We start from the raw sequence: 26833 nt of genomic DNA, 5'->3' as shown, positions 1-26833 counted from the left end.
GGCCCAGGCTATCCCAGAACTCACAATCCTCCTTCTTCAGCTTCCCAAGTGCTGTGATTACAGATGTGTGTCACCATACTGGACTGGTAGATTTTTTTTAATTTTACTTTTATTGATTTATTGTTTGTTCGTGGGGGAGGCTGCTGTCTCACCAGCCTACAGTATTAAAATATCATGGCCCTGTCATGCACATCCATGCCAAGAGAAAGCGGGAAAGGGAGAGCACGTGCCAGCAGCCATAGAAAGGCTGCTGTCAAGAAGGACTGATACCCACCCCATAAGCATTTATACACATACACACACACACACACACACACACACACACACACACCAGGGCTGGCACACATACAAAAAAAGTTTAAGTGTAATTTCAAAAATACACTGTACCAGCTTCTATTGCTAATATTGACGTGAGAGGGCCCTAATCTGACTAGCTAGGTGTAAACCTCGCTGAGTGTATGTTGCAAGCTGATTATGGGAGCCAGGGCATGGTGCAGGCTGGGCAGGTGTCCCACCACCGAGGAGCTCTGCCAGCCTCCACTATCAGTCATTCATATCAGTTTATCATGCGAGGCTGATAAACAAAGACATTCAGTGCCATTTTATTGTGGACTTCCTTGAATCAATCTGAATCAAACAAAGCACCTTTTCATAAATTTATTTATGACTATAGGTAGTATTATACTACAGATACCATATGTATGTCCTTTAGGGAACCAAAGCAGGTCATACATCAGGGTGCACATGTGTTTACACTTACTGTACATATACTTAATCACATGTGAGCACCTGTGTGATTATGTGTGTGCCTTGTCATAGAACCTTGAATGGCATCTGGATACCACAGAAATGAGACCTCCTGAAGTCTGAGACTCCAGACCTTATGGAGAGATGGAACCACAGGCTTGAGTGACGACCAGCTCCACGGTTACCACAGGACAAACATCTCTTTTATGTCTAAGTCTTCATCAGTGCATCTCCAACACATGTATTACAAACATACACTTTCCACTTCCCTGAGGCATTCTTCTCTGGCGTCCTGTGAGGAGCACCGCCTCTTTCCCAGTGTCCCTATATCCGAGGTTAAGTAGGAATTTACTATCTTAAGACAGCAGATCACCAGGCACAGGTGGCACACACACACACACACGCACACGCACACGCACACATGCACTCACACACGCACACACAAGATAGCAAACCATACCACCATACCATAAAATCCCAGTTGTGAAGATCACAATGGTTAGACAGGAAGGAAGAAAATCCAGGAAGAAAAAAGGCAGAGAAGCCGCAAATTCTGCAGCTAACTCTACTAAATGTCTGCGAGTCCCTGAATTAGAAATGTGCAAGCCAACTCCCAGCAGCCCAGCCAGGGCCAGACAGCCCTGGAGAGACTCCAGCTGCTTCCACTTCAAGAACAAAGTCAGGCATGGAGATGCACGCCTTTAATCCCAGCATTCAATAGGCAGAGGGAGGTGGATCTCTGTGAGTTTGAGGCCAGCTTGGTCTACATGGTGAGTTCTAGAACAGCCAGAATTAAATGTAATAAAACCCTGTCTCATATACATACATATATATGTATACATATATGTGTGTATACATATATAAATATGTTTAAGTCTTCTGTTTATCTTGAAAATTATGAATGATAAACATTACTGAGACTGTAGATTCTGCTCTATTTCTCTTGAGACTGGTGATTTTTGTTTTTGACTTTTTGAGACAGGATCTCTAGACTACATATAAATTATACACACACATTATATATACATATAAAATCACATCCAGGTGTGGCAGCACACACCTGTAATCCCAGTACTCTGAAAACTGAAGCAAGAGGATGACAAGTTCCGAGCCATCCTGGGTCACCCATTTTAAAAAACAAAACGGGGCTGGAGAGATGGCTCAGAGGTTAAGAGCACTGACTGCTCTTCCAGAGGTCCTGAGTTCAATTCCCAGCAACCACATGGTGGCTCACAACCATCTGTAATGAGATCCGATGCCCTCTTCTGGTGTGTCTGAAGACAGCTACAATGTACTCATATAAAATAAATAAATAAATCTTAAAAAAAAAAAAAAAAAAAAAAAAAAAAAAACAACAAGTGTCTGAGGCTGTCACTGGGTCTGGGTCTGTGTCTGTCACTTGGCTGGAAGCGTACTTGCCCAGCATGCTCGAGGCGCTGCTGTAATCCCTGACACCACATGAAACAGATGTGGGCCATGCTTGCAGTCCCAGAACTCAGGAGGCAGGAGTGAGCTTTAGGCCAGCCCAGGCTAGAAATCCTGTCTCAAAAACACAGAAACAAAAATCACCATTCTCCAGAGAAATAAAGCAGATTCTACAGTCTCAAAACTATTAGTCATTCATAATTTTCAAGATTAAAACAAGATTATTAGATATAGAAAAAACCTGGCCAGACATTGGTGATGAATACCTTTAATCCCAGGGCTTGGGAGGCAGAGGCAGGCAGATCTCTGTGAGTTCAAGGCCAACCCAGGGCTGCCGAGAGACCCTGTAGTCCTGCATGTGGGAACCAGAGTCAGGAGTTTCAGAAATGCAATATTATTCTCCTCTACATAGTGACCAGCCTGGGCTACATGAGACCCTGTCCAGAAAATAAGAAAGAAGGAAACAGGGATGGAGAGATGGCTCAGTGGTTAAGAGCACTGACTGCTCTTCCAGAAGTTCAAATCCCAGCAACCACATGGTGGCTCACAACCATCTATACTGAGATCTCGAGACTCTTCTGGCATGTGTACATGCAGATGCTTATAAATTAAAAATATATGTATCTAAAAAACCCCAAAATAACAACAAAAACCCCCACAGAAGTACTATAAGAATATGCTTTTGTTTCAATCCCAGGTGTGGGATGTGGGACTGCCTCAGATTGTCCCCAGCAGCTGACTATGATTTGCCTCGTACTCCGGCAGGGCTGTGGTTTTGCCAGCTGCAGATAGTGTGTGACATTTGGAAGTCTGGGGACTTTTCAGAGGGGTGTATAAATGCTAGGGCCCTGACAGAGGGAACTCTGGTTGGCTGGTTTGTGGTTGGATGCAGTTGGTTGCGTTTTGTTGTGGTTTGTTAAGTAGTTGTGTTCGAAGAGATGAAAAAAAAATTAGATATCCTGATGGTGAAGATCAAAGTTGCCCCAAGGAACTCGAAGCCCCTAATCAATTCCTACCTAGGACTAGAGGGTTGAAAAGGAAGAAGGAAAAAGAACCCACAGAGTAGCCAAAAGTCAAGCTACAAGGATAACAGATTGGCTTGCCTAATACAGCCCAGGTATTGGAATTCTGGCTGTCTGCACAGGCTGAGAACCTGGTAGGAGCTCACTGGTCCCAGCTGAACACTTTGGCAGTTCTAATCAGGTGCTGATGGCCATGAGAATTCCTAGAGAACCACTTATCCTCAATCCAAGTTGTAAACTAAAGCAGCTGAGTCCCAGAACTGTGGGAGGATGGCACTACTACAGAGTAGATAACCTGGCTAACAAAACACAAAAGCAAGCAAGCAAAAGGCAAAACCTTTCTCCTCCGACTGCTTTATCGTAATATCTAAGCTGCCAGGAGAAGACGACACTCACACTCAGGGTGAGTCTTCCCGTTGCAATTAATGTAATCAAGAAAATCCCAGATACCAGAATGGCCAAGTAGTTAAGAAATCAGACTTAAGAAAGCCCATCTCAGGCATGCCTTGAGGTTGACCCGCCTAAATAACCCCGCACAGACGTGCCAGACACGTCACAGGTAATTCCCTGTCCTGTTGACAGTCAATATTAATCAATACAAGCCCACCCCTTGTGAACTTGACACCCAGGTTCATATCCTTATGTCATGCTTAATTTCCATGTGAAGACACGTTCATAATTCTGCCTTCAGTAGCTAACCCAGTACAGACACAAACACACTACTCTACCCTCAAAATAGGTCAGAGTGCCTTGAATGCCTAGTCTTTTATTGTCCCAAAAGACAAATATAATCATGTTTTATCAGAATCACTCTGCTTCACAAATGTGTATGCATGTGGGGATATGGAGATATAGAAACACTGATACAGCTATGAGGTAGGATGAATGAACATGAAAATCATGGCAGCCTAGAAAGGAAAACAAGGGAAAGGAAAGAACTGGCTTGCCTTTTCGGCTGATAAAAGCAGAAAACTTGCCGGGTGATGGTGGCACACGCCTTTAATCCCAGCACTTGGGAGGCAGAGGCAGGCGGATTTCTGAGTTCGAGGCCAGCCTGGTCTACAGAGTGAGTGCCAGGACAGCCAGGGCTACACAGAGAAACCCTGTCTCAAAAAACCAAAAAAAAAAAAAAAAAAAAAAAAAAAAAAAAAAAAAAAAAAGCAGAAAACTTGACGTAACTAATAAAGCCAAAATTACCTGAAACAGTACGTTTGAGAGAAAATCTCTCAAACAAAAAATGTCAAAGACAAATAAATTGTGCTTACTTAGTGCCACCTTAATCTATACCATAGATTTTCCTGTCTACCTTGTTTTGAGACAGGGTCTCACCATGTAACCTGTTCCTCTTACTTTCTTCTTTATCTCTGCTGTGCAACTCTGGTGGGCTTTAAACCGTTTTTCCTGTCTTAGCCTCTCCAAATGCTAAGATCAGAAGCATACAACAGGCTTGGCACAGGGGTTAGAATTTTAAATAGGGTAACCATCATTAAAAGACGAGAGCGAGAAAGAGAAAGACAGGAGTACTGGCGGCTGCTCTTCCAGATGACCCAGTTTGATTCCTAGTACTCACATGACGGTTCACAAATGTCTATAACCCCGGTCCTGGGGGATCTGACACCCTCTTTTGACCTCTGTGGGTATTACACACTCATAGTGCCCAGAAGAAATACGTACAGGTAAAACACTCCTACACATAAGATTTAAAAAGACAAATGGCTAAAGTAGCTATCCAGGGAAACATGACGGCAGCAAAGAGAAAGAAAAAGCCCTTCGTACTGCCTACGCAGTGTCCTCGTAAGAACAGTTGCAGGGACAGGTGGTGTAAAAGGGTAATAGGAAGAACGGACGACTGGAGATCAGCACATGGCGCCTCCGCCCTGGACAGCTCCAAGGACCCGCCTAGATTTTTTGTTTGTTTGTTTTCGTTTTTTTAGACAGGGTTTCTCTCTGTAGTCCCGGCTCTCCTATACAGACCTAGCTCTCAACTCAGAGATAGACATCCCCCTGGCCCTGCCTCCTGAGTGCTGAGATTAAAGGTGTGCGCCGCCACGCCAAGGCTCCATCTCACTTTTTATTATTATTTTTAGTTTTTGTTTGTTTGTTTGTTTGTTTGGGGTGTTTTTTTTTTTTTTTTTGCTTGTTTGTTTTTTCGAGACAGGGTTTCTCTGTGTAGCCCTGGCTGTTGTGGAACTCACTTTGTAGACCAGGCTGGCCTCGAACTCAGAGATCCGCCTGCCTCTGCCTTCCAAGTGCTCGGATTAAAGGCGTGATCCGCCATGATCAGCTTCCACTTTACTTTAAAGTGGACCTTTCAGGCCACGTTTTAGAATGGAGCCCATGGCAGAATCTCGAGTGACTGCGACCTGGCTGGGGCAACAGCACGGGAGTGGCAACGGCGGGCCCCAGGCAGCAGGAGGCGCCCACCTCCCAGCGTCACCTTGTAGGGTGATGCTGTGCACGGGGACGGGTGTCTTGCGCGAAACGATTGCAGCGCCGCTCTTCCCTGACGACCAATCCAGACAGAAGAGCAGCTCAACAGCGGAGGACCGGACAGCACGTAGCTCCCGCGCCGCTCGCACCACGCACGTGACCTGCTCTATCCGGCCAATAGCCTGCTCTCTGCACGCTCGGGACTCGCACGTTTCATTGGTTACCGGAAGGCACGCAGTGTAGCAAATGGCTGAGCTATCTCGGCGGGGCGGGGCGGGGCACAGTCACTGCGCACGCGCTTTTCCGTCTTCCTACCTGGAAGGCGAGACAGGCTGTAGCGGTGGAAAAGCACCACCTAGACCGGTAGCTGGCAAACCTGGAGGACCCGGAGGCTGAGGATCGGCCGGAGGTGCCTGAGGACGACGAGGATGATGAAGAGACATTGCCCCATTCCGAGGCTGTGGACGTGTTCCAAGAAGGTCTCGCCATGGTGGTGCAAGACCCGCTGCTCTGCGACCTTCCGATCCAGGTCCGAGACAGGGCTCTAGGGTGTGGACGGGCACTGGTGGTCCCACTGGCGAAAGACGCTTTTGCGCATACGCGGAAAACTTAGGGTGAGGAGCCCCAAAACACTCCCTCTTAGCCGGAAAGTTTGAATTAAACAAACACTAAGATTTTTAACGCAAGATCAGAGTGTGAGTGTGACAAGTCTTTTCCATTTGCTTGAAGCTTCAATATGCGTGGGCTTAGTAGTTATTTAATGTATTTTTTAAATGTCTGTGTGCAGACGGAACTAGGGGCCAAACCTAGAGCCTTTCGAATGCTAAATAAGTGCCATACCACTGAGTTACACAACTTTATTTGTACTTCTCTCGGTATTTTATTAAAACATTGCTTGTCTGGCCGGACCTTTAATCTCAGCCCCTGGGAGACCGAGGCAAGGGAATCTCTGTGAGTTTGAGGCCAGCCTGATCCATTTAGAGCTCCAGACCACTCACGGTAACATAGTGAGTCCCTGCCTCAAAACAAACAAAAAGCATTTTGTTATCATAAGTTTTTCGTAGCTGGTAAATTGCACCCTGCCCTGCCTCAACATGTTCCTGAGGCACAGGTCTGGAGCCTCTTGATATAGTACTCTCAGAATTGCCAGGCCCAGTGTTAATTGAAAATTTTTAACACACAGTAGGTGTCTTAGTTAGGGTTTTACTGCTGTGAACAGACACCATGACCAAGGCAACTCCTACAAGGGCAACATCTAATTGGGGCTGGCTTACAGGTTTAGAGGTTCGGTCCATTATCATCAAGGCGGGAACATGGCAGCGTCCAGGCAGGCATGGTGCAGGAGGAGCTGAGAGTTCTACATGTTCATCTGAAGGCTGCTAGCAGAATACTGGCTTTCAGGCAGCTAGGATGAGAATCTTAAAGCCCACACCCACAGTGACACACCTACTCCAAAAAGGCCACACCTAATCCAACAGGGCCACAGTTTCTAATAGTGCCACTCCCTGGGCCGAGCATATAGAAACAGTAGGCTAGTAGGCTCACAGGCAAGCTTGGTTTCCTTTGTTGATAAGTGTTAGAAGAACTGGCATCTCCACCTCCCTAGGTTACCTTAGAAGAGGTCAGCTCTCAGATCGCACTGGAATATGGCCAGGCAATGACTGTGCGCGTGTGCAAGATGGACGGAGAGGTAATGTGTAAGTACCATTGTCTTCGTTACTTTCTCTTGCTGTAAAGAGACATTGTCATCCAGGGAACTTATAAAAAGAAAATGCTTCTGAGGGCTTCTGGTTGCAGAGGGCTACAGCCCAGAACCATCATGGCATGGGGCATGGCAGCAGGCAGGCAAACATGGTCCTGGAGCAGCAGCTGACAGTTTACATCCTGATCCACAGGCATGGGACAGAAGGAGAGTTCATTGCAGTGATGTGGGCTTTTGAAACCTCAAGGCTTACTGCCAGTGACACACCTCCTCCAACAAGGCCACACCTCCTACCCCTTCCCAAACAGTTCCACTGAAGAGCAAACATTCAAATATTTGAGTCTATAGGGACTGTTCTCATTCAGACCACAACTGTGCCGTCTCTCTTCGAGCCTGGGCTTTTACATCAGCAAGGAATTAACAGAGAGCTAATCAGTGGGAAACTCCGACCATGCCTGGGTGTGCTGGAACAGCCACCCTGCCCAACAGAGCCAACCGAACCCTGGATTTCTCTCCTATTGCCTGGGGCTTTGTGTGTGGCTGCCCACATGGATCTTCTCCCATATTATGTTTCCATGGTTACAGCTGTGGTCGTCGTACAGAATGCCACAGTCCTGGACCTGAAGAAGGCTATCCAGAGATATGTGCAGCTCAAGCAAGAGCGGGAAGGAGGCGTTCAGCACATCAGCTGGTGGGTGCGGCAGAAGTGCCTTCCCTGTGCCACTCTTGGGCTTTGCCAGAGACCCCACTCTATAGGGAGGCAACTTGCAGTTCCTCATGTGTGTACCACCAGTGCCCCACTACCAATGATGCAGTGACAGTCCCATGTCATGAGAGCTTTCTCATGTCAGAATGGAATGATTCTGTGTCTGAGAGTCCTGCCCCAGTGGTCCCTTCTAAACATACCCTTTCACTAATATGACCCTACCCACGCTGCTGGATAGCATCACTTAGAGATACCTGATGCCTTAATGTCTCCCTAGTTATACATGGTATATGCCTACCTGTCAGTGGCTCCCTTCCCTCCTCACCAGGGTGCTCTTAGCTCTGACTCTTCTGTCAGATCAAGTATCCTGTGATCTGAAATCTCTCAGTATAGTCACCTATTTCATTAGTAAGATGTGTCCGGCACCTCCTGCAACTGCCTTGGGCCTACATTACGTAGGGAAAATGTCCAGAAGGGGAGTATAGCTATCTTGAGTGCCTGGGCTGTGTGCTGCCAGCTTCTGTCATCCCAGCCCCTCCATTCACCCGCCTGGGGGTGGCGTGTGCATCACCTCAGTCCCCTCCTTGCAGGTCCTACGTGTGGCGGACGTACCATCTGACCTCAGCTGGGGAGAAGCTCACAGAGGACAGGAAGAAGCTCAGAGAGTAAGTCTGTAGGTCTGTGGCCCGTCGGTGGCGCCCTGTGCCCCACCAAATGGCTGTGGTAAGAGGGTCCCTGGCTGGAGTGACTGTCCTGTGGGCATTTCCTTGAGGCCTCCAGTGAAGTGCAGGGCAGAGAAACAGCCCTGCCGTTCTCACAGCAGCACGTGTGGGGCGTGGAAGAACAGTGTGGCCATCCTCACTTGATTGTTCCTGATCCCTCCTAAGCCCAGGGGAGCCTTCTGCAGGTAGGGCACTGTGACATTTCCATCTTTTTCAGTTATGGCATCCGGAACCGAGATGAGGTTTCCTTTATTAAGAAGCTTAGGCAAAAGTGAACATCAGACACAGTAATCTGACCTTTCCCAGCAAGATGGTGCCCTCCGCTTGTCCTCACGGGAAAGGATATTGGCGAAGCTGCATCCCTGGAATGCCCAGGTGGAGCTGTCAGCGTGAGCCCTGGGACCCTCAGAATGTGGAAAATTCCTCGGCTCTTTATTTTCCTTTGAGCTTGGCCCAAAAGTTCCTATGTGGTTGTGGGCCTGGCCTATAGAATAAACGCGTTTGTTTTGTATCTTGTAAAAATCTGAAAGCCATAGTGTACTCTGTGTGGGTGAGCTAGATCTGTCCTGTACCAGAGGCTGGCGCACTGAAGTCTCAGGGGCCACACCTAAGCCCTGGAACCACACTGTTCACCTCTCCTGCTATGGCCTCCCAGCAAGGAGGAAATATAAGCCGAGCAGCTCACTTTGTTTCTGCTGTGGGGAAACAGGAGTCTGTAATCCCAGGGCCTGTAGTGACACAGGCCACAAGTCTCCACCCACAGGTTCCCTGTAGCCATTTTTCTCCCAGGCTCGGTAGAGACAGCATGATGAAGAATGAATTACAGGGGTACAAGATGCTCCCCACTGTGGGATACAGCAGCACACCCCAAGGTCCATGTCCCAACACTGGCTGCCAGCCCTCCTATGAGACCTTACAGAGAGGGTTTCGGAAAGCCAGTGAGATGTCTTTGACTTGGAACGCTGGTTCTGAACCTTCCTAATGCTGTGTGGCCCTTTAAGAGATCCTCTGTTGCAGTGATTCCCAACCATGAAGTTACTTTGTTGCTACTTCATAACTAATTTTGCTACTGTTGTGAATTGTAAATATTTCTGGAGATAGAGATTTGCCAGAGGGGGTCATGCCCCACAGGTTGAGAACCACTGACTTGTCGAACTGTATATCCAACCCATCACACACACACACCCCAGGGCCCCAGCCATAAGTCAGGAAACAGCGACAACCCTGGTCAAGTTAGTGGCAGCTAAAACGCTCCCAGTCCATTTATTGACCACATGAGGTGGTTGTCGGGGGACTAGTTAGAAGGTTATCATGGGAACTCATGTAATAAATGTCCAGCAGTGTAAGGGTTCAACCAGAGCGAGTAAGGCACAAGAGGTCAGTGTTCAGGAAGCACCCATCTGTCCGGCCCTGTGAGGCCTGGGGTGTCCACAGCTGGTTCAGTGGAGCTGAGCATCCAGCTCGTACTTCTCACAGAACTTGTCTGTGAAAGGGATGCAGGTGAGGAACTCACACCATTCACAGCGCACTGGGTAGACGTAGAAGAGCACCACCAGGCCGGCCAGCAGGCCCAGGAAGACGACCTGGAAGATGATGATCTGGCAGCGCTTGCGGTACAGGTCGAACTTGCCAAAGCTGATGTAAGGCAGGAAGGCAAAGGAAAGGAAGAGGCCACTGACAAAGCCTGAGATGTGGGCGAAGTTGTCGATCCAGGGCAGCAGCCCAAAGGCAAAGAGGAAGAGCACCACAGCCAGGAGCTTGAAGAAGGCACGCCAGGGTCGGGCCAGGATCTGCCAGCTCTGGAACAGCTCCACAAATAGGCAGGCCAGGATACCAAACTGGGAGCCAGCTGGACCTACCTGATGTTGGGGGTTGGAAGCTGTAAGCTACTGAGGCTGCACCCTTCCCCCCCCTCCCATTCCATAGCTCATCTTCCCATTCCACCTCTCAGAGCGTACTTGATCTCAACACAGAGGGGGTCATGCTAACTACAGGCACACATAGTGGGCCCCCACCCTGGGAAGCATCTTACCTCTGCCCGGTATGGCAGGAAGATGGCACTAGCTAGATTGCCCGTGATACCACTCAGCAGGTAGATGATGGCTATGCGGTGCCAGCCTGCCAGCTTCTCCAGGTCCCGCAGGACTGTCATCTGGAAGCAGACGGACACCAAACAGTGCAGGATCCTGTGGGCAGTGAGGGGCACTCAGCAGAGGTGGCTTCTCTTTTGCCTCCAGCCCACCACTCCTGGGGAATGAGACCACCGGCCCAGCCCTCGGTCCCACTTGCCCAGCGTGCAGGAAGAGGGACAGCCACAGGCGGTAGAACTGGTCAGGCACCTCGGGATTGAGGAAAGGCAGGAGGCCACAGACATCATCCATGCAGTGCACCTGTGCAGAGTGACCAGTCAGCCTCCACAGTGGGCGAGGGCGGAGAAGGGTGTGCCCTCAAGGCCTACCTGAGAACAGAGTGTGGCCTCCTCATGGAAGTAGCCCCTCATGAAGTCACAGTACTCCCGGGAGGTGATCTCACACCTAGAGGGTCATGCCAGGGTTTGGAGGGTGCCCAGCCTTGTAGGTGGACGTGGCTGAGATCTATAGGCACCTGGGCTCTACTCAGGAGGATCTCAGCCCCACCCACCTTTGCCGGCCCAGTCTTACTCCCTGATGCTGGAACTCAGGTTATGATAGGCTTTAATTGGGGGAGGGGAGCGCTGCCCCAAGCCAGCTACATGTGAGCACCCACCTGCCCTTCGTGCCAATGCAGCAGGGCCTGCCTGTTATGACGCAGTCCATGTGAGGGTGGTTGGTATGGTTTCCCGCACTGTTTTTGGTGCAGATCTGGATAAAAGAGAAAAACAAGGAGGTCAGGGTTGTTTTACACACACACATACACAGAGAGAGACAGACAGACAGACACGCCTTTTGGCCTAACCCTAACTGAGAACCAAGACAAAGGTAAGACTCAGATAGAAACCAGGCCTCCCTTGAGTCAAGTAGGTCACACCCAGAGCCTGGGCTGAGGCATCCGCAAACCAGAATAATGCTATTTGGCTTCTCGTGTCTTCACCTAGTTCTCATGCCCTGACTCCTCGCTCACAGAGGCAAGCCTTGCCCGACAGGCTGAGCAAAGGCTAAGACAGTGTGAAGATGCTGGTGCTCCAACAAGGACAGCCTGCAGCACTAGTAATGGGAAGGTGTGTCCTCCCCATTCGACAATTGGAAGACCCCAGCTCACCGGCCACTTGGTAATATCTTCTGGCCACTCGTGGGGATCTTCAGAGGAAGGCTCATCACACACCCTGCATGACCCCAAATGGTTAGAGCCCTTGTCCCGTGTCGATGTCACCCTCCTCCCCAAAACAAGAAATCCTCTCCACCCTTCAGAGGGCAGTTAGGAGTACTCACCTGGGGTCCTGGTGGCAGACAGAACCAAACTGCCTCCTGTTGCCTGCAAGGTCTGGGGCACTAGGATGAACGGGCCACTTCACCCACACTGCCAACGTAGACTGTGGGGAACACAGGGTCGGCCCTGGTCAGAGCCTTCCATCTGCTCAGTTAACAAGTCAGGAACCAAAGGCGAGGCCCTGGAACTAACTTCTGACTCCACACGAGTATTAGGTTAAACCCAAGAAACGTGGGGAGTGTTACAAGGTACCCAAGGGCATAACCAAGCCAGAGACAGCCTCAGTCCTGACTAGGAAAAGGGCCATCAGCCATGGTGCCAAAGTTTAGATGAGGCTTTTACATTTTTCTTTGTTGTTTCCTTTTGAGACCATGAAATGCAGCCCAGGCTGGCCTGGAACTTAACCATCTTCCTACTTTGGCTCCCTAACTACTAGGCTTACAGGCCTGCACCACCATGTCCGGCTTTAAACTGGTGGAGGAAGATGAGGTGCTATTCAGTTAAGATAGAATGCCAACATGTGCTGAAGGAACAGGCACAGATGAAGACCAAATTTGTCAAAAGAGCACCATCCACAGAAACTGGGGGCGATGGGCAAGGATGAAAGGCGCCACACACCGCCGAAAGCCAGTAAAGAACTCCGTGAGGCTTAAGAGCGGACAGCACAGACAGGACACCCACCGAGCACTCTTCCTTCGAAGTCTGCACACAGCCAGACCGGTCATTGCGTACACAGCAAGCTGAGTGCTTTTCACGCTCCCGGGCCGCAAGGATGAAGCTGTGCACTTGCGGGTCCTGGCGCATGCACGGTGAGAACTTGGCTCCCAGGTGAATGAGGGCCTCCTGTGAAGAGGGAGACAGCAATTGTGGCCTCAGCCCAGGATAGGTGGGGCACCTCCAAGCTCCGCCCCCAGCCCTGCCCTCACCGAGCTGGGGCCAATCCAGAAGTTCTCCTGCTGGACGTATTTGACATTCTCATAGACACCCCGCTTCCGAAGTACCTGGAAAGTAGGAAGTGAGATCAGACCAAATCTGTAGGGCTCCATCCTCCCAGAGCCGGGCCAGAGTGTCCACAGCTTAGACTCCAAGTTATCTGGGCACAGGGCTCACCGAATCCACCGTCTCATGCTGTGAGAAGCCCACAGGCGCAATGCCATAGATGCACACAGCCAGAATGGTGACCAGTGAGTGCACGAAGGTGAGCCAGTAAGTGAAGAAGGGCCTGAGACAAAGTAAGTGAGACGGGTGAGATCAGCAGCGTCCTGACTTGGATTCCTAACCCCAGCTCAGCTTCTATCCCAGCACCGCCTACCTGTGATCATCCATGTCCTCAATCTGCCGCTTGACATAGCTGTCGATACGTTTCCGGTAAGTGCGATTGGTGAGCCGTCCCACCATCCCCAGACCATAGGGCCGCTTTTCCCGGGCGAAGAGCTTGCGCACTGGCACAGCGATACGCTGACCCCTCCTGGGTCCAGCTGCACTGACCACCTCCTGGCGAAGCCGCACCTTGGGCTGTGGGGCTAGTGGGCCGCCTTCCTTCTGCTTCCGCCAACCTCGCTCCAGGGGCCTGGAAGGGGCCTGCGTGTTCACTTCCTGCCTGGAACCTACACACTGCCTTCTCTCTTGGGCAGAACCAGAGCACTGCTCAGGGTCTCTCCTGGTCTCTGAGGGGTAAAGACGCCCAGCAAGCCATTTGTTTTCCGCCTTACCAGTAAGCTTCTGGCAGCTTGGCAGGGAGACAATGGGGAGCCTCAAGACTCAGGCTCTGTCTCTCAACAGTGTTAACTAGGCAATGGTCCTATCCCATCTAGACTCTAGCCCCTGGGCTCTGGGAGTTCTGTAGGAGGGCATCAAAGTAGGGTTGTGCCTACCCCTGGACATACCCATGGTGGTTAGGCTAGATTCCAAGGTCCAAGCTATAAACACTGCAGCATCGTAACCGAGGGCCCAGCTCCTCTCAAAGTGGAAGATTCTCCCTCTGCTCCCCCTCACCCACTGGGTGCACTCACAACATCAAGTGGCTTCGCTCAAGCTCACTGCGGTCCAGGGCCCCACCCGTGAGGTCGGCCTGATCCGGGGCTTTCTCCCACTCCTTGAGCGCTGCCTCTGATGGGGACTCAAACACCTCATCTGGGTATGTGGACAGCTCCTCATGGAGGACACCTTCCTGAGCAAATAAGTGAGGTCAAGGTGGATCCAGAGACAGAGAAGATGGGGCGACACCCCAGGCTCTTCTTACCCGGGCAAAGAAAGATGTATCCAGCTCATCAGGGAAGTCCACCATGTCTTCCTCCAGGAAGCTGGCAGGAGTAAAGCTTCGGCGCTGTCCCCTTCGTAAAGTGCCATCCCTAATAGACCGACCCTGAGGACAAGGAGGTGACCTTAGGACCTAGAAGTAGGAGCAGGCTCAGCCCCCATGCCTGCAACCTTGGCCTCCTGCATTTACCTTCACCAGTGCTGCAGCAGCCCGGAAGCTCATCTTGGCCACCGATTCACGTTTTCGACGCCGAGGGAGCCGGTTGAAACCTGAGCGGGAACTGGAGAAGGAGCAGAGGGAGGCAGCACCTGGTGTGATGGGAGTGTGGGGGGCACTCAGGCCATCAGCAGTGTCATCAGCCATGCGGAAGGCCCGGCCTCGGGCCAGAGGGTCTATGATCTGGTGGGATGGAGAAGATGCTGGGTCAGTGTACAGAACCAGGCAAGACTTCCATGAAGAGCATCATTCTCACCCATGGCGCCTAGAGGGGGTCCTTCTCCCCTTGAGACTTGCTATTCAGAGTCTGAACTGGAACAATACCATGGCTCTTTTTCTCCTAGGGTTCCTAGCTGAGAGTATCTCAGGAACCTAAGACTCTGTGGCTGCTTTCCCACCCACGGGCTCAGAGGGATACTCTCTCTCCTTAACCCTCCCCTCCTCCCACCCCAGTTAGAGGAGCAAGCTGAGGAGCCTGTAGGAGACAGCAGCACACCTTCTGCATGCCCAGCTGGCATGGCCCCACATAGAGTGGAGGTGGCGTCTCAGTGCTGGTCAGAGACACATTGTCCTGGCTGGGCAGGTCCAGCTCCCGGATGACTTGCGGCTTTAGCTTCCCATACCGCTGGCTGCAGTGACGGATGCTCTTGCGCTGCCATTTCTGGGTGCTGTCACTGTCCTTGCTCACTCCAAACCAGTCTGCTGTCCCCCTGGCATGAGAAGGACTCAGCAAAGGGAAGCCATATCTCCTGTCCCTTTACCAGTATGGGATCCTCAAAGGCCAACCTGGGTAGCAGGCCCTGCAGCAGGCCTCCAGTCACCCCACGGACAGGACAGGGGAGTTCCAACTCTGGCCACCCCAATTCCTACTGGAGCATTCTGCATGCCTGTCAGTAGAAGGTTCCCACAGACCCTCACCCAACCCTGAGTCCAGAGAGAGGCCTTGGCCTCAGGCAGCCACCATCACACTAGGGTACTACAGAACTCAGCCGCAGCAGCCATAGCAGCAATAAGGTGGCCATGGTCTTTGAACATGCAAATAAAAACACTGCCCCTGCCATGAGCAGCCAGGGAATGCCAAGCACTCCAACAGCTCCAAGAGGCTACATCACATGCACGTGCCAAAAAAAAAAAAAAAAAAAAAAAAAAAAAAAAGAAATTACCAACACACTCAAGACCTGCGTAAGGTACCTGAGCAAGGACCAAGACAGAGACTGGCGCTGTGAGTGGGCCTTTCGAGCAGCCCGGGGCCTCAAAAGAGGCAGAGTATGAACACGCCCAAAGCGTACCTGCCGGCTACGAGGAGCCAGGGTGTTAGAGTGGAGAGAAGGGAGGGTGCATGCCCAGGGAACAGAGAGGCAGTCGGAGGGCCAACCATGGGTCCCCAGAACAGGAGAATGCTGAAGTGTTGTTGGGATTAAGATGGAGAAGAGAAGCTGATCGAGAAGGGACCTTTGCCCCATTCCCCACCACCCCCTATTACCTAACAGGGATGCTATATGCCTACCTCTAGGGTACCTCCCTAACCCCAGCCTGAGTAACAGCCAGGATGGTGTGGTACCTGCGGATGGTCTGTGTGATGGATGTCTGACGCTGCAGCACCAGCCGCCGAGGCTCATGGTGAGGTGATGGGACGCGGGCTGTCTCAGCCGGCATACTGACACTCCTCAAGAAAGCCTGACGCCGCAGGGGCTAGACAGCAGAGTCATGATGAGGGGCCTGGCCAGGGAATTCCCAAAATTCCAAAACTCCTACTGCCCAGAACCTACCTGCAGGACACTGGGCTCTTCTGCAGCCGGGGGCACCACAGCTGGGATGTCCAACTTGAGCCATGGGGGTTTCTTGCGTTGCAGACTGCTAGTACTGTCTCTTCGGGATTCACTCATGGTTTTAGATGCAGTGAGACAGGCCTGGGGGTATAGGGTTATTCAGAGTGACAACCCTGATAGGTCTCCAGGGGCACAATGGGCCTAAACCTAGAAGAAGCATTGCAAGCTCAACAGAGGTGCTCACAGCTCCTGATATGTGCTGGCATGCTGTGTGACTGAACTCCTCACAGGTCCTCCAACAATAGGAGTCTACAGTAAAACACTGCATGAACCTACTATGAGCAGAAGCTGGTAGAGGATTCCCGCCCTCTTGAAGCTTAAAGCCTGGGTAACAATGTCCCTACAAATAAAGAGATGTCAGTCTGTTTGGCAGCGGGTAGTGAGGTTTCCTGACAGCTCCCGGTGAAAGCAGCTCAGGTGGCAATGGAAGGCTGCACACATCCAGGAGCAGGAGGACAAAATCTGTGAGTGCAGGGCTCCAGCCCATCTGTCCCAGGCCATCTTAACCACCACTCCATACACTGCAAGGTTCATGATCAATCAACTACACAGAAGACTCCCCACATTTAGAGAAAGAGATGGCTTCTTGGGGCTTCAGAGCAACACCTAGGGCAACAGGCTCCTGTATACAGAAGACTTTCCTTGGTGCCAGGTAATCCCAGCACTAAGGAGACAGAGGCAGGTGGATCTCTATGAGTTCTAGGCTGGCACAGTCTACACAGTGGGTTCTAGGCCAGCCAGGGCTACACAGTGAGACTGTGTCTAAAACAAAACAAAACTCCCTTGGGGCAGAAACCACAATGAATGACCACAAGGTGGCGACAACTGCCAAAAAAAGGTAGTGAGGCAAGAACAGGTTGGGGAAGGCACCCTGAATACCTAAGACCCCAAGCCTAGTACACAAGGCGGCCCTGCAGACAGCTCTGAAGAGAAAAACGCTAGCTTCCTATACAAGCCTGGGTTCAATCCATGGAAACAACAAAAAGGTGGAAAAGAAAACTGAATCCACAAAGTAGCCCTCAGGCCTCTGATTAGATAGATAGATGTAGATAGATAGATAGATAGATAGATAGATAGATAGATAGATAGATAGCCTGGCTTGGTGGTACTTGCCTTTAGTACCAGCCTTTAGGAGGCAGAGGCAGGCTTCTGTGAGTTCAAGGACAGCCTGGTTTACACAGTGAGTTCCAGGACAGCCAGAGTTACACAGTGACACCCTGTCTTGGAAGAAATACATATACATTTGAGCCAGACATTGGGTTGCATACCCTTAGTCTTAGCATTCATGAGGCAGAAGCAGGCAGATAGCTGTGTGTTTGAGGCCAGCCAAGTTCCGGCCAATGCAGAAAGGCCCAGCTCTAGACTGTCAGGCAAGTCTTGACCTCTGAAGGACTCTTACTTCCTCCTCATAAAGGACACTCTGAGCAGGTATACACTTGATCCCTGCTCCAAGTGCAAGGCCTTACGTATCTAGAAAGTGAAGAGGAGGATACAGGCCAAGATGGGGCTCCTTGAAGACTTGGAGAGCAGAAGTCTCGAAGGCCTGGACCTTCAGATCTGTTGACCTGAACAGACTCTAGACTGTGAAACCAGCCAGCTCATGCTTCAACTTGGGATTCTCCCTCTCCGTGCTCGGAGGAGATGGAGGCGCCATTCTTACCATACATACTGGGAAAATGCAACCTGGAAGGCAGTGAACTCCCAAGCTGGGTTGAGCCAGTGGGTAAGGGAACAGGTACCAGACAAGATGGAGGATGCCTTACATATTCTGTCTTCTAGTCCATCCCAAGCAGCCACTCAGAAGCTCCAGAAAGGAATGAAGTCAAGAGTGGTCACAGGATCACAGAGCACAAACACAGGTGAGCGCTGGAAACTGGCCTTTCCAACAAGTTGGGTATCTGTGCTCCGCACTTCTAGGCGGCATCGAACTGGTACTTTTCTCGGCAATGCAAGCTGCCGTTTTCAACAGCTTCTGATATCCATGACTCTACCTCCCTAACCAAAGACTCTCTTGGACCTCCCCTTCTTCTATATAAGTCCTGCATTGTGCTTTCTACCTGCCTCCAGGACTGTCTGCTGGTGGTGCCTTACCTGAGCACAGGGTGGCAAGTGCCAATTCTCCTGAGTGGAGACATGGGGACTTTGGAAGATGATCCTTTAGCAGGACCTAGAGAGACCAGCTGACCAGCCTGAGCAAGTGTGAGTGGGAAAGGCACAGCCGAGAGGCCTGTGAGCAAGCACATGACCAGCTGCTATCCAAACATCTGGGTTTCCTGGGGTCCCCATCCATGCTACAGTGAAAGGAAACACAAGAGAGCCCAGGCACATAACTCTAGGCCTGCAGTTTGGGGAAAAGACACCCACCCTTCCCTAGTGCCCTGTTCCCAGCTTGCCCCACCCTACACTCTGTTTCTAACAGGGCCTCAAGCTAGTGGGACTCAGAAGGCCTGGGGGAGGGGCATACCAGGCCAGACAAAGAGTCTAGGCCAAGGAGCAGCATGCTGCCGGACCACAGTGGCTCAGTGTCTAGATCTCCCCCTGGCACACAGTGGGCTCTTGTTCCCGGGACAGCCTTTACTCTCTCCTCTGCTGGCCCCAGTGCAGTGGGAAACCATGGTCCATGGAGAGGCTGACTGCCTGGGGTCACACACCATGAGTCACCCCAGAAGCATAAGGAGCCGCCCAAAAGGGATCTAGAGTAAGTGCTGGAAAGCAAGCTCAGGAGTTGGAGGTGGGATGGAGTCAGGTCCAACAACAGAGCCTGGTCAGGGCCTCAAGCGGCTTGAGCAAAAGTCCAGTGGACGGTGAGGGACAAGGTGGACCCGGAGCTAGGGTAGCAAGCAGCATACCTCAGAATACACTGTTTGCCCGCCGTGGATGTGACTGTGACTTGTGGAGGAGATAGGAGTCTACCCCACTGTGGGACAACTGGAGACCCTTCAGGATAGCCCTGCTCATGAGTCCAGTTAGAACAGCCAGGAAACTGGAAGCCCGGTGGAGCAACATGGGTCAAAAAATCTATATTATACCTACACTATTGTCCCCACCGCTCACAGAGCACAACAGGGCTTTCTTTTCTTGGTTTTATGAGACAGAACACATGTACCTGTACTGGCTTATACCTCCTAAGTGCTGAGATTACAGATGCATGTGCATTACAGATGCACACACACCACCACACCTAGCAAAATGGCTGATGAGAGTGTCCAGCGCACAGTAGGTGCTCAGTTAGCGGCAGCTGAATCGACAGAAGGGGCGGTTGCCTGAGTGGGAAAAAGACAGCCAAAGCTTCTTCGGTGTAGCCAGGCAACAGTGCTGCACACCTGTGATCCCAGGACTGAGCTCAGGAAGGAAGATTCTGAATTGGAAGTCAGTCCAGGCTACATAATGAAACCCTGTCTCAAAGAAAAAAACAAAACGCCGGGCAGTGGCAGCTCAAGCCTTTAATCCCAGCACTTGGGAGGCAGAGGCAGGTGGATTTCTGAGTTCGGGGCCAGCCAGGTCTACAGAGTGAGTTCCAGCACAGCCAGGGCTACACAGAGAAACGCTGTCTCGGAAAAAAAAAAAAAAAACAGCAGAACTGCAGGTGGATGGATGCTAAAGGTGTGAGATGGACGTGGACCTGAGGATGCACCCTGCAAAGGCAGGCATAGGAGAGAACAGCCATGAAGCACAGACACTCGGGACATAGAGACCCCAGCTCATGTGAAACTGCATCCTTGGGTGTGGGCTATAGCTGCCTCCAGCATCCTACTTGAAATGTGTCCTCTCTCTGACCTAATACCCAGCCTCAGCCTGCCCCTGATGCAAGGACTCACCAACTTATATCCTCTCTGCTAGTCCATCCCCACATAGCACTGTGACTTCCCCCAGCCTTTCTTTGCCTCATCTTTTAATGGGATCATATGGAGTGTTTGCTGGGCCCTTTGTGAACTGTTAGGCTGTCCTCGACCTCCACTCTGACTCCTCTTGTTTCGACTCAGGGCAGGGCAAGCTTTTTTTTTTTGGGGGGGGGGCTTCTCTGGTCCCCCAGTACACACTAGATTTTGCCCCTCCCCATCAACCCTCACCTGTCACCATCTCAGAGAGGCACACACAGAGAGGGCAACAGAACAAGGGATTCTCTGAAGGCTGCAGGGAGCATCTAGGTCCTAGAGGAGCCCTGGGACCCAAGGGACCAAGGGATGGCAGAACACATGAGAGGAAAGAAGCCATCCCTGAGGAGAAGCACCACCTATAGCTCAAAAGCACACACAGCCCAGGGGTCTCTGATGGCCAGTCAAAATCCTGGATCCAGATGGGCTCAGGGGAAAGGGAACCTGTCCAAGCCACGCAATCAGAAAGGGGTTTGGAGTAAGGAGTTAACTGTAGGTCAAATTCTGGATTAATGCCCAATAAGACGGAAACTTCTGATCCCCAATCTGCAGTCCAGCTGAGTCTCTGAATGAAGAGGGAGGTACAGAATTTTCCAGAATTGCCCTGACTGACTCAGAAACCCCTCCCAGGAACCACAGGAAGCAAGACAAAACTGGAGTGGCTCCAGGAGGGTAAACTGAGTCTGCAACAACAGCTTCAGTCACCTGAAGCCGGGGACACCTGCCTCAGACCTGAGCCTAACGAATCCTGTTGATGTTATAACCGATGGATGACAGGGAGTAATCACTCCGGTCCTCCCATTTTACAGATTGACTCAGAGAGGCCTTTTACTGCCTGAGGTCACAAGGCCTCAAGGGAGTTCAGCACCTCGGTCAGGTCTGCCAGGGAACTGGGAGGGATCCTTAGCTCCAAGGGCTGCAGAGCACTTGGGGCTGGGCAAGGTCTTCACTTGCAGGGAAGGGGCACGCTGAGGACTAGAGCTAGCTAGGGCGATACAAGGGAAGGGCCCTGACTGCGCCTTAACGGGAGACCCAAACCAGCACCACTAGACCCCCCCTCAGGGGAGCTATGGCTGGTTCACCCAAGTGGACCTCCCAGTAAGGCTCCTGCAGGGGAACTAGCCAGCCATGGAGGCTGCCTGGAGTTCTGTGGACCTGTGCCAGAACCTGTACCTTCAGTCTGGGCCTACCGGACACCCTTGCCCTCTTACCCAGATTGCCCAGAATGACCCTGGGAGCATAGGACTCAGCCTCTGGAACCTCTTGAGAACCGGCCAGCTGCTGAGTTCCCCAGCATCCTCTAGGCTTAAGGGCGGGGGCAAGGGGCTGAGGCTCGCCCCATGGAGGTGGGGAGCACCTAGCCTGGGACTGCCCCGACTTCTTAGCTGGTCTAAACCTGAAAAGCCAGTTTCATCCTAGAATCTTCTCCCTGCTTCAACAGGAAGTGGGGAGGGGGGGCTTTCCCAGGACAGAGCGGGGGGCCTCCGGATCCAGGCCCCGCCCACGCAGACAGACACACCACCCCAAGAGGCACAGGGAGCAGGAACTCTGGTCCGGACTATCTGAGCGGAAAGAAAGCCTAGGGGGAGTCCCCTGACCATTCTCCACCCAGCTCTACTAGCGTGCTCCCAGCAGGACAGCCAGGCCCTCTCGCCTATTCCTGAGCACTTGGCGTCCGCGGTCACCCCTCCGCGCCCAGGCCTACTTCAAGACCCCGGTGTGGCCTCGGGCTCGCCCTCGGGGCCACTGTACAGGGCAGGAGATGTCTTTGGAAGCACTTCCCGAGTTTGCCGATGCAAACCGGGCTGAAACGGGCCGAGCAGGCCCAACCGAGCTCCCCGGCCCGCAGCTGCTGCTGTTACTCCCGTGAGTGGGAGGAAGAGGACCCGGTGGCCCAAAGTCCCGCGCTCTGCGCAGAGTTTCAGACGCCACCTTCGGGGGCCTGGGAGCAAGGAGGGCATGGGGGAGGGGCTGGCAGCGGAGGGGCCGCTCAGGGCGGCTGCGGCCCACGGACTCCCGGCCCCCGGGACCCGGCCGAGCCACTGCCCGGCTGCCCCGCCCTCCAGGCCGCGCCGATCCGACCACGGGCTATTTCTGTGGGGCGCCGGGCTGGAATCCGGGCCGGGCCGCCTCCGCCGGCGCTCGGGAAACTCAGCGCACCGACTGCCAGCGATCGGCGGACGCGCGCCACAACGCTAGCCCCGCACCGGCCCGCCCGGAGCGCCGCGCAAAGATCCCGGCCGCCACTCACCGCCACAGGGTCCTCGGAGGGGTCTGCACCGGCTGCAACCGCCGGCCGGGAGGGCGCCCGCGCCTAGTCCCTGCCTGCGCCGCCCGCGCGCCGGCCCGGCCCGTCCGCCTGGGAATGCCACGGGCCGAGGGGCGTGCGCGCCGGGGGCGGGCCCGGCAGAGGGGCGGCCGCCTGACTCAGGGCTGAGGAATGCGCGCCGCCCGCTGCCAGCCCCGGGCGCCTCCTCCGGGAAGACCTCCGGCTGCGCTCTGCCAGGGGTCCCGCAGAGACACCTGTAGCTGGGAGTCAGGCTCGCCAGCGACCACCGTGATCACAGCATCTGTCATGGGCTCGCCTTTCCAAACTCCTTCCCCTTGTGCTGCCCTGTGCTTGGAAAGGGAGGAAGGGGACCTCCGGAGCAAGAGGGTGGGATGGGAGGGACCTAAAAGCCAGATTGAACACCCCTTCCTTCCGAAGGCACTCACTGGTATGGTACATCACTGAGGGTCCCGAAGCCCTCACTTCCCCCGTGTACACGCACCGGATCTTTCTAATACTCATGCATTCAAGCCCTCACGCACCTGCTTACACGGACGCGTGCGCACACCTATTCAAAATGCACTTCCATGGGCTCACACTCTCTACTCTAACACATGTACTCCTGTGCACACTCACGCTCCTACACTGAGATGCCGTGTCACAGGAACCGCGGCTCAGCAATTACCCCTTTCCCTACTTTTTCCCCAGCAGGTACAAGGGTCAGACTGCACCTGCCACCCCTCAAGCCATTGTGCAGAATGACAGCACCGTTCAGCACATCCGCGCGTGCGCTCACTCTTCTCTCCTCTCTGCCTCAATGCTCACACATGGCGTAGTTCATCCCTCTGTATGCTGGCTACAAAATGCTCCTTTGCTCTCAGCGCTGAGGTTGAAGGCTGAGGGAGAAGAAGGCTGTCGTGATGCAGATGTTCTGGGCTCCTGTAGCCCACACATGCCAAGCCAGAGATGGGACAGTCTCCATACCCAGCATTCTTGACTCATGCTAGGAATAAGCAGGGTCTGGATGCCCAGACTGGGCTGGCTGGAGGTGCAGGGGTAGGTAGCATCCTTTCTGGAAAATCAGGAACCGGCCACAGAGGGATCTCCTCCAGCTGTGGGTGCTGCAGGGTCACCTAGATGTATGTTGAGACCTAGAAATCTATTCCCAGCTGCAAGAAGCTCTACAGGAGACTCACTGTGAAGACACACCCAGGAGTTAGTCGTCTTTTCTTGCAAAAAGAATTTGTCTATGTTTATTTATATTTGTGTGTGGTTGCAGGTGCCCACAGATGCCCTAAGGGGCATCAAATCCCCCCTGAAACTGTAGTAGACAGTTGTTGAGCTGTCCGGTGTGGGTGCTGGGAACCAAGCTCTGGTCCCCTGGAAGGGCAGCAAGCACTCTTAACTGCTGAGCCATCTCTGCAGCCCCAGAGTCATCTTTAATGTAAGAGTTCCACAGACAAAGCTGTCTGTATGCAGTGACAGACAAACAGCTTTCCAGGATTCATTGCTCCAGTGACCGTGGAGTTTCCACACTCCAGGGGAGTCTGCAGCAGCCCCCACCCCTGGCAAACCCCTCCATATCCATCCACACACACAGGCATTGGTCCTGAGAGTATGGTGTCTGCAGACAGACACCCATCTCAGCATATGGGTTCAGCATTCCCCAGACTAAACACATCCTGAAGCCCTGAGGAAAGGCATAGGGACAGTTCTAAAAAGGAGTGTGGACACATGATCAGGCCTTTGTCCAGTCTCCACAGTCCCAGTACTGGCTACCTGTCCTGTTGACCTATGCTTTGGGTGGAAGAACCTATTACACAGAATCCAGGCCCTGGCTTCTCTCCTGCTTTTATTGACTGTGCAGAACAGAAGTCAACTGCAGTTCCTGATCCTCTGGAACTAGTGAGCAGGTGTTGGGATAGACAGGCTTCTACAAAACCTCCAGCATCTGCGTGGTTAGGGTCCCTGAGCAGTAAAAGGACTCTCAACAGGTACTTCCTGAACCTTCAGCTTAGCTTCTAGGCACCACACAGAAAGATGTAGAGATGGACCCTGGACACTTGCTATCTGAGGAGAAGACAGAGTGGCCAAGGCTAGCCCTGTTCCACCCCAAGCTAGACTTGAAAGGCCTGAAGTCCCCAGCTATTTCTGAAGAAACCCCTTCCTCACGGTATTGGACATGGCAAGGGGACCGTTTAAGTTCCTGGGCCAAGATCCTAGTAGCCTGACAGCATGCCTTCCCTTGGGCTGCCCTCTCTGCCCAAGAAACAGCTAACTATCAAGGGTCCCCGAGCTACAGAGACCCACTGAGGCCTGCCAGGGTGACAGCAGCCACTCTGCTGAGAAGCTGCTGAAGGTTGCTAGTTTCTAAATCAGGAGCCAACTGGCTCCAACCCAGCTCCTGCTTTGTCCATGGTAGACAGGAGACTGAGCCAGGGTGTGAAGCCCCTGAGACAGTAAAACTGAAGCCTATAGAGCTAGCAGGGACTGGCAGCCCATGACACCACTACTGGAAGCAGCTCCAACCTTCCCACAACCTGTGGGGAATCAAAAGAGCTCACACCATCACCAACCCCAACTTTGACTCCTTTCAAAGAATCTCCCAATGGAATCATTGCCACCAACCAGGCAGTCTCAAGGTTACTGGGCACAGAAGAGGTCCCAGGCTCCTAGCTCTTGGACATTCCCTTATTCCTGGCAAGCCTGCTGGCAAAACACAGTAGGGAAGCCCAACCCAGCACTTCCAGCCTGTAGTGGGAGCTTCACACCACAAACCAGGAAGTTGGGGGAGGGGAAGACATTGCACAATCCCACACTCTGGCCAGAACATCTGGAGAATAAGATGCTGGCCACCACCCCCGTCTCTGCCTGGGGCAGAAGCCAGGCTGCCCACCAAACAGAAGGAGCTTGTCTTTCACCCAAAGGTGGGGATGAGCTAGCTCTCTAGGTGTCTTCAGAGTGCCCTCACCAGGGGACCAAAACCCAAGTAGGGTCTCAGTTTCCCTCTTAGATTGGGAAGGGGCATTATCCTCACAGGAAAAGAGAGGCATTGTTTGGACGAATGTCTATGGGGGATAAGGCCAACCTCCTTAGTTCCAATTTACAACATATTGCCCCTACCCCACCCCCGGAAACTGCACAGAGTGCCACAAACAGCTGGATGACTTCCAACAGGCAGCAGGCAGGCAAAGAGGCTGCTGCTCCCTCCCCAGGAAGTCCTAGTTGAGGCCCATGAGAGGGGATGGCTGAGTCCCAGCCTGGGACCCTGAGCTGGCTGGCCAGTTGAGAAGCAGTTGAGGACCAGAGTCCTTAGGCTCACAAGCATATGGCCCCTTGCTCTGTCCTGTTTAACATCTCCAGTCTCAGATGCCAGGGTCTCAGAAATCAAAGAAAGCTCTGACAAGCTGTCAAAGGTTTGGGTTGTTTTGTTTTGTTTTTTGTTTTTGTTTGTTTTGGTTTTTTTGTTTTTTCAAGACAGGGTTTCTCTGTATAGCCTTGGCTGTCCTGGAACTCACTCAGTAGACCAGGCTGGCCTCGAACTCAGAAATCCACCTGCCTCTGCCTCCCAAGTGCTGGGATTAAAGGCGTGCTCCACCACCGCCCGGCGCTATCAAAGGTTTTAATCAGGCAGTATGAATGGGGAGGTAGGATTGTGTCCACTAAGAAACACTTCAGACTCATATCACCCCTAGAATGGTAGAAGAGGGTGTGTGTGGCTCTGCTGGATGTGGGGGCTGCCACTGAACTGAAGTTGGGGAGGGGAGCTGCTTACCCTATCCCAAGCCTCCCTTACCTTGACCAATCTTTCCCATTCCAAGACCAATCACTTCCCATTCCAGGCTCAAGACTCCGGCACAGATGCACAGCCTCATCTGAAAGGTTACAGATAGGTGGGTAGCAAGCCTAGGTCCCAGAGAAGTAATAATTAAGAGATGCCGGGCAACTGTTATCCAGTCAGATGGGTATGCTCAGCTCCTTGCAGCCCTGGTCCTGCCCTCCAAGCTAGCTTAGCTTAGGTGGTGAGCCCTCTTCACAGCAGTTCCAGGAGTCAAGGGTCCAGGGATTTAAGTGGGGATCCACTGCAGAGGCAGAATCCTTTTCCTTCCACCTGTCAGCTGTGATGACCCAGGGTAGGGGCCTCCAGATGGGGCAGGCATCTACTTCGGTCAGTTACACCATCCGGATGGGGAAAGAGAATTCCAGGATCAGAATTCAGACTGAG

At 52.4% G+C, this 26833-nt stretch overlaps 2 protein-coding genes across 4 annotated transcripts; one reads left to right on the top strand and one right to left on the bottom strand.

Annotated features, from left to right (window-relative positions):
* Positions 1-5935: 5935 nt before the first annotated feature.
* Snrnp25 (small nuclear ribonucleoprotein U11/U12 subunit 25) lies at positions 5936-9283 on the top strand. The gene is made up of 5 exons (XM_034505759.2): positions 5936-6153; positions 7231-7321; positions 7912-8017; positions 8623-8697; positions 8972-9283. The coding sequence occupies exons 1-5, from the start codon at positions 6112-6114 to the stop codon at positions 9027-9029; spliced, it is 372 nt and encodes a 123-aa protein (XP_034361650.1). The 5' UTR covers positions 5936-6111; the 3' UTR covers positions 9030-9283.
* Positions 9284-9982: 699 nt separating this feature from the next.
* Positions 9983-22727, bottom strand: Rhbdf1 (rhomboid 5 homolog 1). Of its 3 annotated transcripts, XM_076937125.1 has the most exons (19): positions 22591-22727; positions 16405-16545; positions 16197-16327; positions 15827-15931; positions 15132-15345; positions 14609-14818; positions 14402-14524; positions 14172-14329; positions 13472-13729; positions 13270-13381; positions 13086-13160; positions 12841-13002; positions 12162-12262; positions 11992-12055; positions 11500-11594; positions 11213-11288; positions 11044-11144; positions 10787-10940; positions 10048-10613 (listed from the first exon to the last, which is right to left on the bottom strand). In XM_076937125.1, exons 2-19 carry the CDS (start codon positions 16519-16521, stop codon positions 10194-10196), a joined length of 2676 nt encoding a protein of 891 aa, XP_076793240.1. In that variant the 5' UTR covers positions 16522-16545; positions 22591-22727; the 3' UTR covers positions 10048-10193. The 3 variants fall into 3 exon arrangements, with proteins under 3 accessions (XP_034361649.1, XP_076793239.1, XP_076793240.1); XM_034505758.2 differs by lacking the exon at positions 15827-15931 and having other exon boundaries at positions 9983-10613; XM_076937124.1 differs by lacking the exon at positions 15827-15931 and having other exon boundaries at positions 9995-10609.
* Between the last annotated feature and the right edge of the window lie 4106 nt (positions 22728-26833).

Source organism: Arvicanthis niloticus, chromosome 6, assembly GCF_011762505.2.
Source record: "Arvicanthis niloticus isolate mArvNil1 chromosome 6, mArvNil1.pat.X, whole genome shotgun sequence".
Classification (NCBI taxonomy): Eukaryota; Metazoa; Chordata; class Mammalia; order Rodentia; family Muridae; genus Arvicanthis; species Arvicanthis niloticus.
The sequence above is the reverse complement of the archived record's forward strand: the minus strand, read 5'-3'. Positions and strand labels throughout refer to the sequence as shown.